Raw genomic sequence first — 11,282 nt, 5'->3', positions numbered from 1 at the left:
TTGTAGACAGTCCTTAATGCTGAAAACACAGAGAATGGGCAGTCAAGAGGCTTTCTTTTAAAATAGACTTTTGTGTCCACCCAATTTAAGGTATTACAAGGCCCTTCTCTTTTTTACCCACCTTATTGGGAGTGTTTCCTGGGGAGGGAACCGAATTCCCGGCTGTGGGCGTGTTTCTCGGGCCCGCGTGGCCCTGGGACGCTCCACGAAGACCCGGGGCGGGGCCGCGCGGGGGTCCCAGCGCAGTTCCAGCCCCAGCGCCGCTGCCGCCTGGCCCGCGGCTCCCTCTGCGACCCTGAAAGTGCTCCCGGCGGTGCGGGCGGTGCGTGCGGGACCCTCGCCAGCTGCTTCGCTCCGCACAGGCCCTGCCAGCACCTCCCGGCGAGCCAGGGTCTGGTCTGTCGCCGGGCGTCACCGAACCGCACGGGGATTGAAAGGGTGGGCAGTCTGGGCTCCCCTCTCCCCGGGTGTGGGGAGGGCTCGCTCTGGGTCCCTCGGTTAGAGGAGGAGGGAGCAGTGCTTACCCTTGACTAACAAGCCTGACCGCTCTCCAAAAGCCTGGTGCAGCCGCTCATTCCAGCGCGTGCTGGGAAGGTAGGTTTTCCCAGCACCATCTTTGTGTGATTTAGCTGTCCACAGGGAATCAAATGTGGAATGAGAAGATGAAACTAATCCTTTCCCTTGCACTGTTAGGGGTTGCCATAAACACCATTTGTTAAGAAGCATAATTAGGTTGGGAAAGTGCCTGATGAGACAATTAAGCTACATAAACACACCGAAAACAAATGAAAGCCAGAAGACGCCCACGCCCCTTGTGTAAAGCAATTTTTTGTTTACATGAGAACCAGAGGTCTGGGCTGCTCTAATACAGCGATGTTATTAATGTCTAGTCTAGAAGAACCTAATGACCGTATTTTTTATGAATTTTCGATGCGATGATGGTCACTATAAAAACCTGAACTATCCATGAGCTCTGCACTCCCTTTAGACTAGGATGATTAGGCCACCAATCCTAGTGTCCGGGACGCCAGTGGATTTATGCGTGGAGAGCACTAATTGGCACCCAGCACTTTTAGCTTAAACTCGTAAGCTTAATGTTTGTCTCAGAGGAGACCACCATTTCCTGAAGCATCCCCCACACGGAGAACGTTGCCTGACACCAAGTGACCTTGTCAAGTAGTTGTTGCATGAGGTCACGAGGGCTGCATTCATTTTTCGATATGATCTGTTAAAAGGCCAGAATAGGATGGCCTGGTCTCGAAAAGGGGGGGGGGTTCTTACTATTTTGAGTTATTGAAATTTCCTCACGTCATATCATCTGAGGTATGGAAAGATAATGGGTTGAAAAATGCCTTTCTGGAGTACTAAAGAGCATCAAAGCAACTTCTAAAACGTGTGAAATTAATCCATTTTCAGTGAAAGAATCAGTCACTCTCTCGGCATTACCGAGTGACATACCAGAGTACATGTCAGCTTTCACAGTTCAAGGTCCAGAGTCCTGTGAAAAGGTTTGCAACTGATTTAGAAACTTTGGAGATCAAAGTGCCAGAGGAACAGAGTCAGATAGCTGTCAGGTAAAGCCCCTAAGTGAGCCCCTGTATTTCTCTTTGCTAGAGGAATCGTTTTTGTAGGAATCAGCATATTAAATAATCTCCTTCATTCCTCTTTTTTTGGTAAGTCTCATTTAACAACAGGATCATGCTTACTGGTTACACAGGGAAGACCCGGAAAACAGGGAAAAGCTGAGGAAGACTGTGCTTAAAAGGAATAATATGCTTTAATGGAAGTTTCACTTGCACGACAGAATCCAGGCTGAATAACTTGAAGGATATGCTAGTATTCTAGTGTTGCTACTGTGCTCATCTGTGCGTGGCCACATACACCGTCTCCTGAGGAGTCTCCCTGAGGGTTTTATTATTCAGGTGTTCCCTAAGGAGTGAAAGAGTGACGTGTTAATATTATGACTAACTGGTTTCCAAAGAGCTATGATTTTTTTAATGGTTAATAGACATGAACATATGAATGAACCGTAGAGGCAGAAATGAAGACTCCTTTTTCTCCCATTCTAGGAAAAACCAGCATGTCTTCCTCCAGATTGGGGCTCCGTTTGGCTGCCTGTTTACTAAACATCTCAGAAGCCAGGAGGAAACACGTTGTTGAGAACATTGCAAAAGCAGCTCTTCTTGGGGAAAATGGTAGGAACAACAGACAATTGAAGTGGATAGGTAGTGTTTTGATAATATGGTAATTTTTGTGCTCTGCAGACAGTATCTATAGAACACTCTTCTTTCTTTTCGGCTCCCCTACCACCATCACCGCCCCGTTCCTGGGCTGTAGCAGGCCTCCAGGATACTGAGGTAGAGCAGTTAGGCAGATGTGCACATGTGGTCTTTTCCAGACGCCTGCCTGCGCTCAGCCGTGCAGTTAGGGATAGCGGAGTGTGAGAGGAGGATATAGTTACACAAAGGTTAAATGTCCCCCTCACAGGCCATTTATTTGGTCATTAATAGAATGAGCATAATTGGGCATTTTGCTTTTTATTCAGCAGGTTGCATAAAAAATAAACTTGCCAAATACCAACCACTTTTCAAAGCACTCCTGCCAGCAAAGCCCTTGCTATCATTACAGCACTATTATTTCTATTACATATTTTCCCTATGAAGAAAGGCTTTTAGGCAATTGCATTTAAGTGATGTGCGTAAGATCACTTAGCATTCAGGAGACTGGAGCCCAAGCCTCCTTGCTCCCTGGGCCAGTGTTTACAATGAGAGATATTACTCTCCTTTTTTATTTTTATTTTTTACTCTTGTTGAAATGTTCATGTGATGACATAGTTCTAGGCATCATTTGTTTTTACACACACATACATGCACACACACACATACACACAGACAACACAGTGAGTTTACACACAATTGTTCAAAAAGAAAACTTTGTTATTAAATGAAGTTTTTTTGGCAACAGGCGAGCATTAGGACCCTAGCCCTGAAGCATTTCAGACAGTGTATTGTAATTTCTGATTGTCATTTTTCGTTGCGTTCCTGCTTTTCATGAGAAACAAGTGTTTCCTTCAGCCCATTTCTAACGATGAGCGCATTTAAATTACTGTCTTGCAACTGCACAGGAGCTGGAAATGTCTACGAAAATTCCTGATAATTGCTGATAAGAAAGAAACCTCTGGAGTCAGCCAGCTGTGCTCTTGCATTCTCTTTGTGGGAAGGGAATAGCCCACTCGGGCCCCTCATTGTCAGACAAGTACATCTAATGGGATCGGGTTACCTGTCTCTGTGATTAAATGAATGTGCTGAGACATTTGGGGAAGCCACACACTGATGGATGCCTTGTCTCACTCACAGTTTTTATCAGCTTATTAGTGGCAGCAGCTCAAATGGAATTATAGCTATTATACTCCATTACAGACACCAAACAATTTACTTCTGCTGAGAGGCAGCCCGGCAGCTCCTCCTGCCAGCAGTCATTTTTTTCTATATGCATGCTGAAGAGATTGCAGGAGAAAGTGTTCCATTCTCTCAGCATTTGATTCAATTGAGTCAGATGAAACTGAGAATAAAAGCTTTTCAGAAGAAGATTTAGGATGGAAAAATAAAATCACATTGAAAAGGAGATTGTATGGTCTGGTTCTTGCTTCATCTTTTATAGTTATGAAAATGCAAGGAAGTAGCACTAGCTAAGAAAATGACCTATTGTTTTACAAATACTTTAGAGGCATTTATTTTTCAGCAAGTGGAATAAACCGTAACACCTATAATTTTCCTAACTAAGTAATGTTAAAACATTTAAATGGCCTAAAAGGTCTAAGGTAAAGAAACTTGAGTTATAAACTTTAGACCTACACCAGGGCAGGGCTGTATAGATGCTCATTTGGCTAAGAGCAAGTGACATACTGTAAGTTTATCTTTTAAAGTTATTAAAGTTAATGGCATAGCTCTGCTATAAGCTCTGTCGTGCCTGCATGCAACTTATTTCTCCTCTCTTCTGAAAAGATTAATTGTTAAGCTGCCAGGGGATTAGGGGTGGTGGTGGTGGGGACAAAGGTATAATGGCATGGCGAACGATCTAATTACCGCCTGAAAACTTTTGTCCTTCTCTTTGAATTTGCTTTTGCAGGCTTGAGGGGGACTTTTAAGGGGCCTGGACCAGGCTTGTAAACTTCAGAAATAACGTGGGGTTATATGTGGCTGCCATGCCGGGCAGGGCAGGGCAGGGCAGGGCAGCTTTCTCCTCCGGGTTATGCGGTCACCCAGTCACAGGCCACCGGAGGCTGGAAGCCATTAACATCTGAGGGCTGTGGGTGGCCTCTGAGGAGGTGTTGGGGTCGGAGCGTCTCCAACAGACAGGTGCATGCATCCCAGAAACCTCTGCTTCAGGCACTAATTGGCCCATCCTAGTTTTTCCAGATGGCAGATTTTCATCCAGACAGGTTGATTTCTGGGTTTAGGAAGGAAAAATTGATAAGGCCTGAAAGACGCGACTGAGAAGGAACCGGATTTGGAGTGACACAGCGTGGCAATTGAAAGAAGAGGCTGTCATCTTTGAGTGGAGAGACACCAAAGCCTAGTGTCCGAGCTGAGCCGTCCAGCTATATAGGAAGACGCCGTAGGAGTGGGCGTTACTACCCAGGAATGTCATGATTAGCCAGTGTCACCTCAAAGGTCACAACCCCGAAATTTCTCTGTTGAACAAATATAATTGCATCAGAAGAAGTAAAGTATTAAGGCTTCAGCAGAGAAAAATAATTCTTGCCTTCATATTTTTTTTCCTTTACAGGGAAGAAACGTCCTGAAGTATCAGTGCTCAATATATTTTCTGATCAAGACTACAACAGATCAGTCATTACCATCGCAGCTTCTGTTGATGAATTAAGTGAGATTGCAGTTTCTTTCTTCATATATATATATGTCTATGTCTATGATGAAGGGTAGCTTCAGGTAGGCCTGCATGCTCTCTACTCGTTGATTTCCTGTGCCATAGGAATAGTCCATTACCTGGAGAGGTAATGGACTATTCAAAAATGCATTTCATCATTTTTCTGAACATACACATCTCAAACATTTCTCATTTCCTCTTCGTTACAATGAATCTTGGGTCCAAGAGTTAATACCTTTTTTCCCCTGAAGATGGTCGCATATCATTTATGGATAAGAAAAACAATCTTCAAGTTTTAACCTGTGGAGTCATAGTGTTGAAGTCAGCCTTGATTTCAGTGATAAGTTGGCATAGAATGAAACATGCTAAGCAGTTGTGTTTTGGGTTGGGAGGCTGAAATCTTGAGTTGGTTCACGGATTGAAATGAAATGTCTCATGTTGTAAGTTTTAGTGGGACAAGTTGAATTTGAAGGATCATAACTGTTTGAACAAAAACTTGTATTATCTTAATATTGCTTACAAAGGGCTCAAAATATTTTTAAATAGACTTTATTTCAACTCAGATTGTCTTTTTTCAAAAGGTATGTTTGTTTGAAGAACTAAGCGTTGGCTGGTAGCTCCCAGCAAACAGGACAAATTATCTTGAATGTTAATCATAAGATGTTAAATTTGCTTCTTTGTTGTTTATCTTTCTTGTTGAAATGGTCGTACTGTACTGCTAATGAAAACTCAGAGTAATAGCATAACTCTTAGGTATCTATCATATGTAGTTAGATGAAATAAAATCTTTGAATGCAAAATCTTTTGAACGCAAAATCTAATTACTGGAGAAGAGGAAAACTAAAATAAATACTTATGCTTTTAAAACTTTGTGTATATATTTTAATAAAAATTCATAAAGCATTCTGAAAATACAAAGTTTTATCAGATTAATTTGATAAAGTTGAAAACATTTAAAGTAACCAGTTGTAAAAAAACACAGAGGTGCCCTAGCCAGTTTTGCTCAGTGGGTAGAGCATTGGCCTGCGAATTGAAGGTTCCCAAGTTTGATTCTGGTCAAGGGCACATGCCCGGGTTGCGGGCTTGATCCCCAGTAGGGGGCAGCTAATCAATGATTCTCTCTCATCATTGATGTTTCTACCTCCCCCTCTACCTTCCTCTCTGAAATCAATAAAACACACACACACACACACACACACACGTGTTTAAGAATCATAAACATTGCATAACTCCTCTACTTTGGGGAATAAATGTGAAGAAATGTGAACCTTTATGATGATTGAGAGGTAGGGCAAGGGGAAATGTTGGATCTTTTACTTTATTTTGGGTGAAAAACATCTTCTATACAGATTACAAAAAAACAACAACAACTAGTGGGACAATAAAATATAGCTGCTTCTTTACTGTGTTTGATTGTTTTGTACAATTTTACCTTTTAAGACCATGCTGTCCTGGCTGCCTGCGTGGAGGCCTTCCGGTCTATCGACATGGAGGCTCAAGAGGGGATCCACCCGTGTTTGGGAGCCGTGGACCTGATCCCCATTTACCCGCTTGCCGGAGTGGGAGTGGAAGAGTGTGGAGCTATGGCCAGAAGTAAGAGAAAGCTTGGGGCTGTGTGTTATTTCTTAACGGAAACCATTTTTACAAAGCAGAGCAGCTCCTGACAATGTCATTGCTCCTCAGCTCCCCGGGAAAGGTCTACCTTGAGGCCGTGTCTGAACAGTAAGCTTTCCTGGGTTGCAGTGGCCCATCGTGTCTCTGTGGCATCCTTCCAGTGTCCACGCCGGGGCGCGGGAGCGCTAACTGCTGTGGGATGCAGCACATCAATCACTTGTCCCTTCCGAGTTCATGGTGGACCACGAGGAAGCAACAGTAGTTTCTAATGAGCTCCTTAGACTCTTTGGGGCAGGACGATGCTGTATTTTGCCCATCTGTGTCTTATTTTCTTGAGCAGGGGTAATGATGAGGTTGAAAACCATTTAAATGTTAACTCCTACCCCCTTTTTACCCTGACTTTTTTCTCTCCCTGTGCACGACTCTCTTTAAGATTTTCTTTAGAACTGAACTGTCACATGCTTGATTTCAGCCCCAGGGGTGAGTTTAATTTGGAAAATTTGAGCTATGTCACTTGAGGTGTTTTGGAATTAGGCAAATTGGGAGAAAAGAAAGACCCTTTGCCTGGACTGTCTAGCTGCGCCACGGTTAATTACGGCACACAGAGGCTCATAACCTGTGGGGAAAAGGCCGCCTTCGGATAATTGCATTCTTCTCTGTATGACCTCAGAAGTCCCTCATTTTTATTTAATAGTGAATCGTCTCACATTTGGGATGTAGGTCTGGACCCTGGCTGAGCGGCATCAGGCACCAGGAATAGGAAATGAGACTTGTTTCTAAAGGAGCGCTCACTGTTGTACTGCACTTTAATATGACCTGACAGTCGAAGGATTGCTTCGCAGGGAAATCTTGGCCCGAAATGTGCTTTACTTTTTATCCAAGAAAGAGTTAAAATTTAACATGGGGGGAAAATATGTTTCACACAAAAAAGAAGAGTTCGTAGTTGTCCAGGGCAGAATAATGATTTTAATTGTCTTCCAAACAATTATGTTCAATTACATTAAATCTCAAATTAGCTAGTACACGAAGTTCTTCGTTACATCAGGACGAGTCTGCCCAGATGTGCGTCCTGCAAAGGAGACAGTCAACAATCGGAGGGTCTGGACACGAGATCTCTCCCTTCCCCTGCCCTTTTGCTTCATTGGCAGCTACTGTACCTCATGATTTAAACATGGACATTTCTAATTAAATGAGAGCTCAGCTGCATTCTTGAACTAATTTATAACATTTGATTTGAAATGTAATAGCTTCAATCTTCATCTGATTAAAAACAGTCATATACTGTACATGGTTACTATTTTGATGCTCCAACATGCAGTTTTTATTTTTACATTCCCCTTTCTGCACAGCTGTTCATCTAATATCATCCAATTTTTTTTTTTAACAACATGCTCAGACATTCTTATAAGGCAAAAGTATTCAAATTCTAAGGACTGGCTGTTCTCCAAACGGTGAAGGGATGTTTTCCACTAGGGTAACCCCTTCTCAGGGAAACCAACTTGAAGTTAATAATTGAACTAACTTTTTGGGGGGAAGAAGGGCAGTGGAGAACAGTCCAGTTTCGTAATATAGTTGATATTGGTTATTGATATTGATAATTCATATATGCTTTTGTGTGCAAAAACTCATTGAATGATAAATTTCAGAACTTTTTGATATCAGCTATAAGCTTGCTTATACCTTAAGGAAGGGGTTAAAGTGGGGCATGAAATTGGTGTTGAGGAGACTTATAAATACTGTCAAAGTCACATGCAAATTTTTATGCCTGTGCTTTCTTGTATACATACAGAGACACATACTCTCGCGCATAACTTCACAAATCATTTTGGTTTAAGAACTTTTAGAATAAAGGGCACAGCAGTGCAGAGGTTCAGAGGTGAGGGTAGCCTGGGATTTGGGGCCTGCGAGGGACTTGAGTGTGTGGCCAGCACTTAGAGGTGGATGAAATGGGAAAGGCATTCCTGGGAATGTTAAGATATGAAGCTCAAGTGATGCTTGGAGGTCAGATCATGGAGTATTGTGTGCCGGTGAAGGAGCTCAAACCTTATTGTAAAAGGATGGGAACCACTGAAGAGTTTTAAGCAAGAAAGTGGTCTGATTGGCTTTGAACTCTGGAAAGATGACTCTGTGCCTGCATGACAGAGACTAACAGGATGCAGGCGGATCCGTTTGGAAAGTTGATGGGGGCCGAAGGTAATAGATAATGGAGAGACTCCGTAGGATGTTGGGGGGGGGGGGACAAGACGGTGGCATGGAAGTGTCATCACTTACAAATGATGGCAGGAAGGAGGTTTGGGGGAGAGAGCATGAGTGTGTTTTTCACGAGCTGCTATTGGCAGTTGAATATACCTCAGTTGACAGCTAGGAGACACATAGGCCTACTCTGTATTTATGTAAGGCTTACCGTGTTTTTTTAAAAATATCTTGGACTTTGATTTTTATTTTTTTATTATTTTTTAATCTTTATTGTTGAGATTATTACAAATGTCCCTCTTTCCCCCCATTGTCTCCTTCTACCCAGTTCCCCCCTCACCCCTAGCCTTCACCACCCTATTGTCTGTGTCCATAGGTAATGCATATATGCATGTAAGATCTTTGTTTAATCTCTTCCTGCCCCTACCCACCCCTCTTCCCTCTGAGAATCATCAGTCTGTTTCATTTCCATGCCTCTGATTCTATTTTATTCACCAGTTTATTCTATTCATTAGATTTCTTACTCATTTATTTTGATTTTTAGATTCAATTGTTGATAGGTATGTATTTGTTGCCATTTTGTTGTTCATATTTCTGATCTTCTTCTTTTTCTCCTTCTTCCTTTTCTTAAAGAATTCCCTTCAGCATTTCATATAATCCTGGTTGTGGGCAATGAACTCCTTTAGCTTTTTCTTGTCTGAAAAACTCTTTATCTGACCTTCAATTCTAAATGATAGCTTTGCTAGGGAGAGTAATCTTGGTTGTAGGTCCTTGCTTGCTATTCATCACTTTGAATATTTCTTGCCACTCCCTTCTGGCCTGCATAGTTTTGTTGAAAAATCAGCAGACAGTCGTATGGGCATTCCCTTGTGGATAACTAATTGCTTTTTTCTTGCTCCTTTTAAGATTCTCTCTTTGTCTTTAGCCCTTGGCATTTTAATGATGATGTGTCTTGGTGTGGTCTTCTTTGGGTTCCTCTTGTTTGGGACTCTCTGTGCTTCCTAGACTTGTAAGTCTATTTCTTTGACCAGTTAGGGGAAGTTTTCTGTCATTATTCTTCAACTAGGTTTTCGGTATCTTGCTCTCTCTCTCCTTCTGGCACCCCCATAATGTGAATGTTGACATGATTGAAGTTGTCCAAGAGGCTCCTTACACTATCTTCATATTTTTGGATTCTCTTTTCTTTTTGCTCATCTGATTGGGTGTTTTTTGCTTTCTCATATTTCAACTTGTTGATTTGATTCTTAGAATATCTACTCTACTGTTGAATCCTGTATTTTATTCTTTATTTCAGTCAGTGTATGCTTAATTTCTGACTGGTCCTTTTCTATTTTTTTGGAAGTTTCTAAAGATTATTGAGTAACTTTATAACCATGGTTTTGAACTCTATATCCAGTAGTTTGCTTTCTTCCATTTATTTCATTTGTGATATGTTTCTTTGTCTCCACATTTTGGCTGTTTCTCTGTGTTTGTTTCTATATATTGGGTAGAGCTGCTATGTCTCCTTGAGTTGGTAGAGTGGCCTTGTATAGTAGGTGTCCTATAGGGCCCAATAACTCAGTCTCCCCAGTCACCTGAGCTGGGAGCTCTAGGTGCACCCCTTTATGGGCTGTGTGCACAGTCTTGTTGTAGTTCAAACTTTATTGCTGTTGGTGTCTCTGTGAGGAATTGACCTCCAGGCCAATTGGCTGTGAGGACCAGTTGTGATTGCCATGGGAGAGCTGCTGTGCAGGAGACACTCCTATGGAGCAGGACTTGCTTCAGTGGGGCTTTGGTGCTCACTGAGTCTGCCCCTTGAGTGTGTCGCTTCTGAATGTGTAGAGTTGTAATCTGGTATGGTCTGACACTGACCACTGGGTACACTGGCTCTTGGGTCTCCAGGGAGCTCCACAGTCAGCCACTTCCTGGGGCCACCCAGCAGGAGCTATAGAGAGATCTGTACATTCCTCCTCTTTGTATTGGGTTTGGAAGTGCCCAGATGAGGTCCAGCTATGAAGCAAGGCAGGCTGGTGCTGGTGACAGGTCTTAGGCCATTTATTAATAGGTTTGGGGCTCCCTGACCCAGTAGCTTGTTTGATTTTAGCCTGAGCAAGGAACAGGCCGTTCATATGCAAAAGCCTCTGCACACTGGTTGCGTGGGGCTGCAAATTGGATGGGGTGAGGTCTCAGAATCACCTGGGTAGAGCAAACAGAAATGGCTGCCAGTTAGCCTTGCAACCAGGGAGGTCCCAGCATAGGAACAAGGATCCCTTCAAGCACCTCTGTCTGGGAGAAAGCTGCCCCCGAGTTCCTGCCCTGATGCCAGACAATCCAGTTTCTCCTCATATGTGTCTGTGTTCCTCAGAGCTTCGCCCTGGTGCTGGAGCTCAGAGGAAGCAGGACCTTGTAAAGTCAGTTTGTGGTGCTGGCCTTTTAAGAGAAACAGCTGGGTTTCCAGCAGCCTCTGTGTCACTGAGCACCAATCCGCCCTGGTTTTTACAGCCTGTAGTTCTTACTGCCTGTAAGGACTTATTTTTCCAGCTCTGGGACCCTGGGCTAGGGGTTCGGTGTGGGGCTGGGACCTCTTACTCCTCCCCGCAGCCACTGCA

The 11,282-nt window shown here is 43.2% G+C and overlaps 1 protein-coding gene across 8 annotated transcripts in view; it reads left to right on the top strand.

Moving 5' to 3' along the window:
- LOC102431415 (formiminotransferase N-terminal subdomain-containing protein-like) overlaps positions 1 to 11,282 on the top strand; it is a 64,170-nt gene that overhangs the window by 31,294 nt on the left and 21,594 nt on the right. For 2 of the 8 annotated variants that reach the window (XM_023759908.1, XM_023759911.1), the window contains exons 2-4: positions 2,070 to 2,195; positions 4,789 to 4,884; positions 6,328 to 6,480. In XM_023759908.1, the coding sequence (XP_023615676.1) occupies positions 2,081 to 2,195; positions 4,789 to 4,884; positions 6,328 to 6,480 (364 nt within the window). In that variant the 5' untranslated portion in view covers positions 2,070 to 2,080. The other 6 variants (XM_023759919.1, XM_023759924.1, XM_023759927.1 and 3 more) reach the window with 6 other exon arrangements.

Source organism: Myotis lucifugus, unplaced genomic scaffold (assembly GCF_000147115.1).
Source record: "Myotis lucifugus unplaced genomic scaffold, Myoluc2.0 scaffold_3, whole genome shotgun sequence".
NCBI lineage: Eukaryota > Metazoa > Chordata > Mammalia > Chiroptera > Vespertilionidae > Myotis > Myotis lucifugus.
The sequence above is the reverse complement of the archived record's forward strand: the minus strand, read 5'-3'. Positions and strand labels throughout refer to the sequence as shown.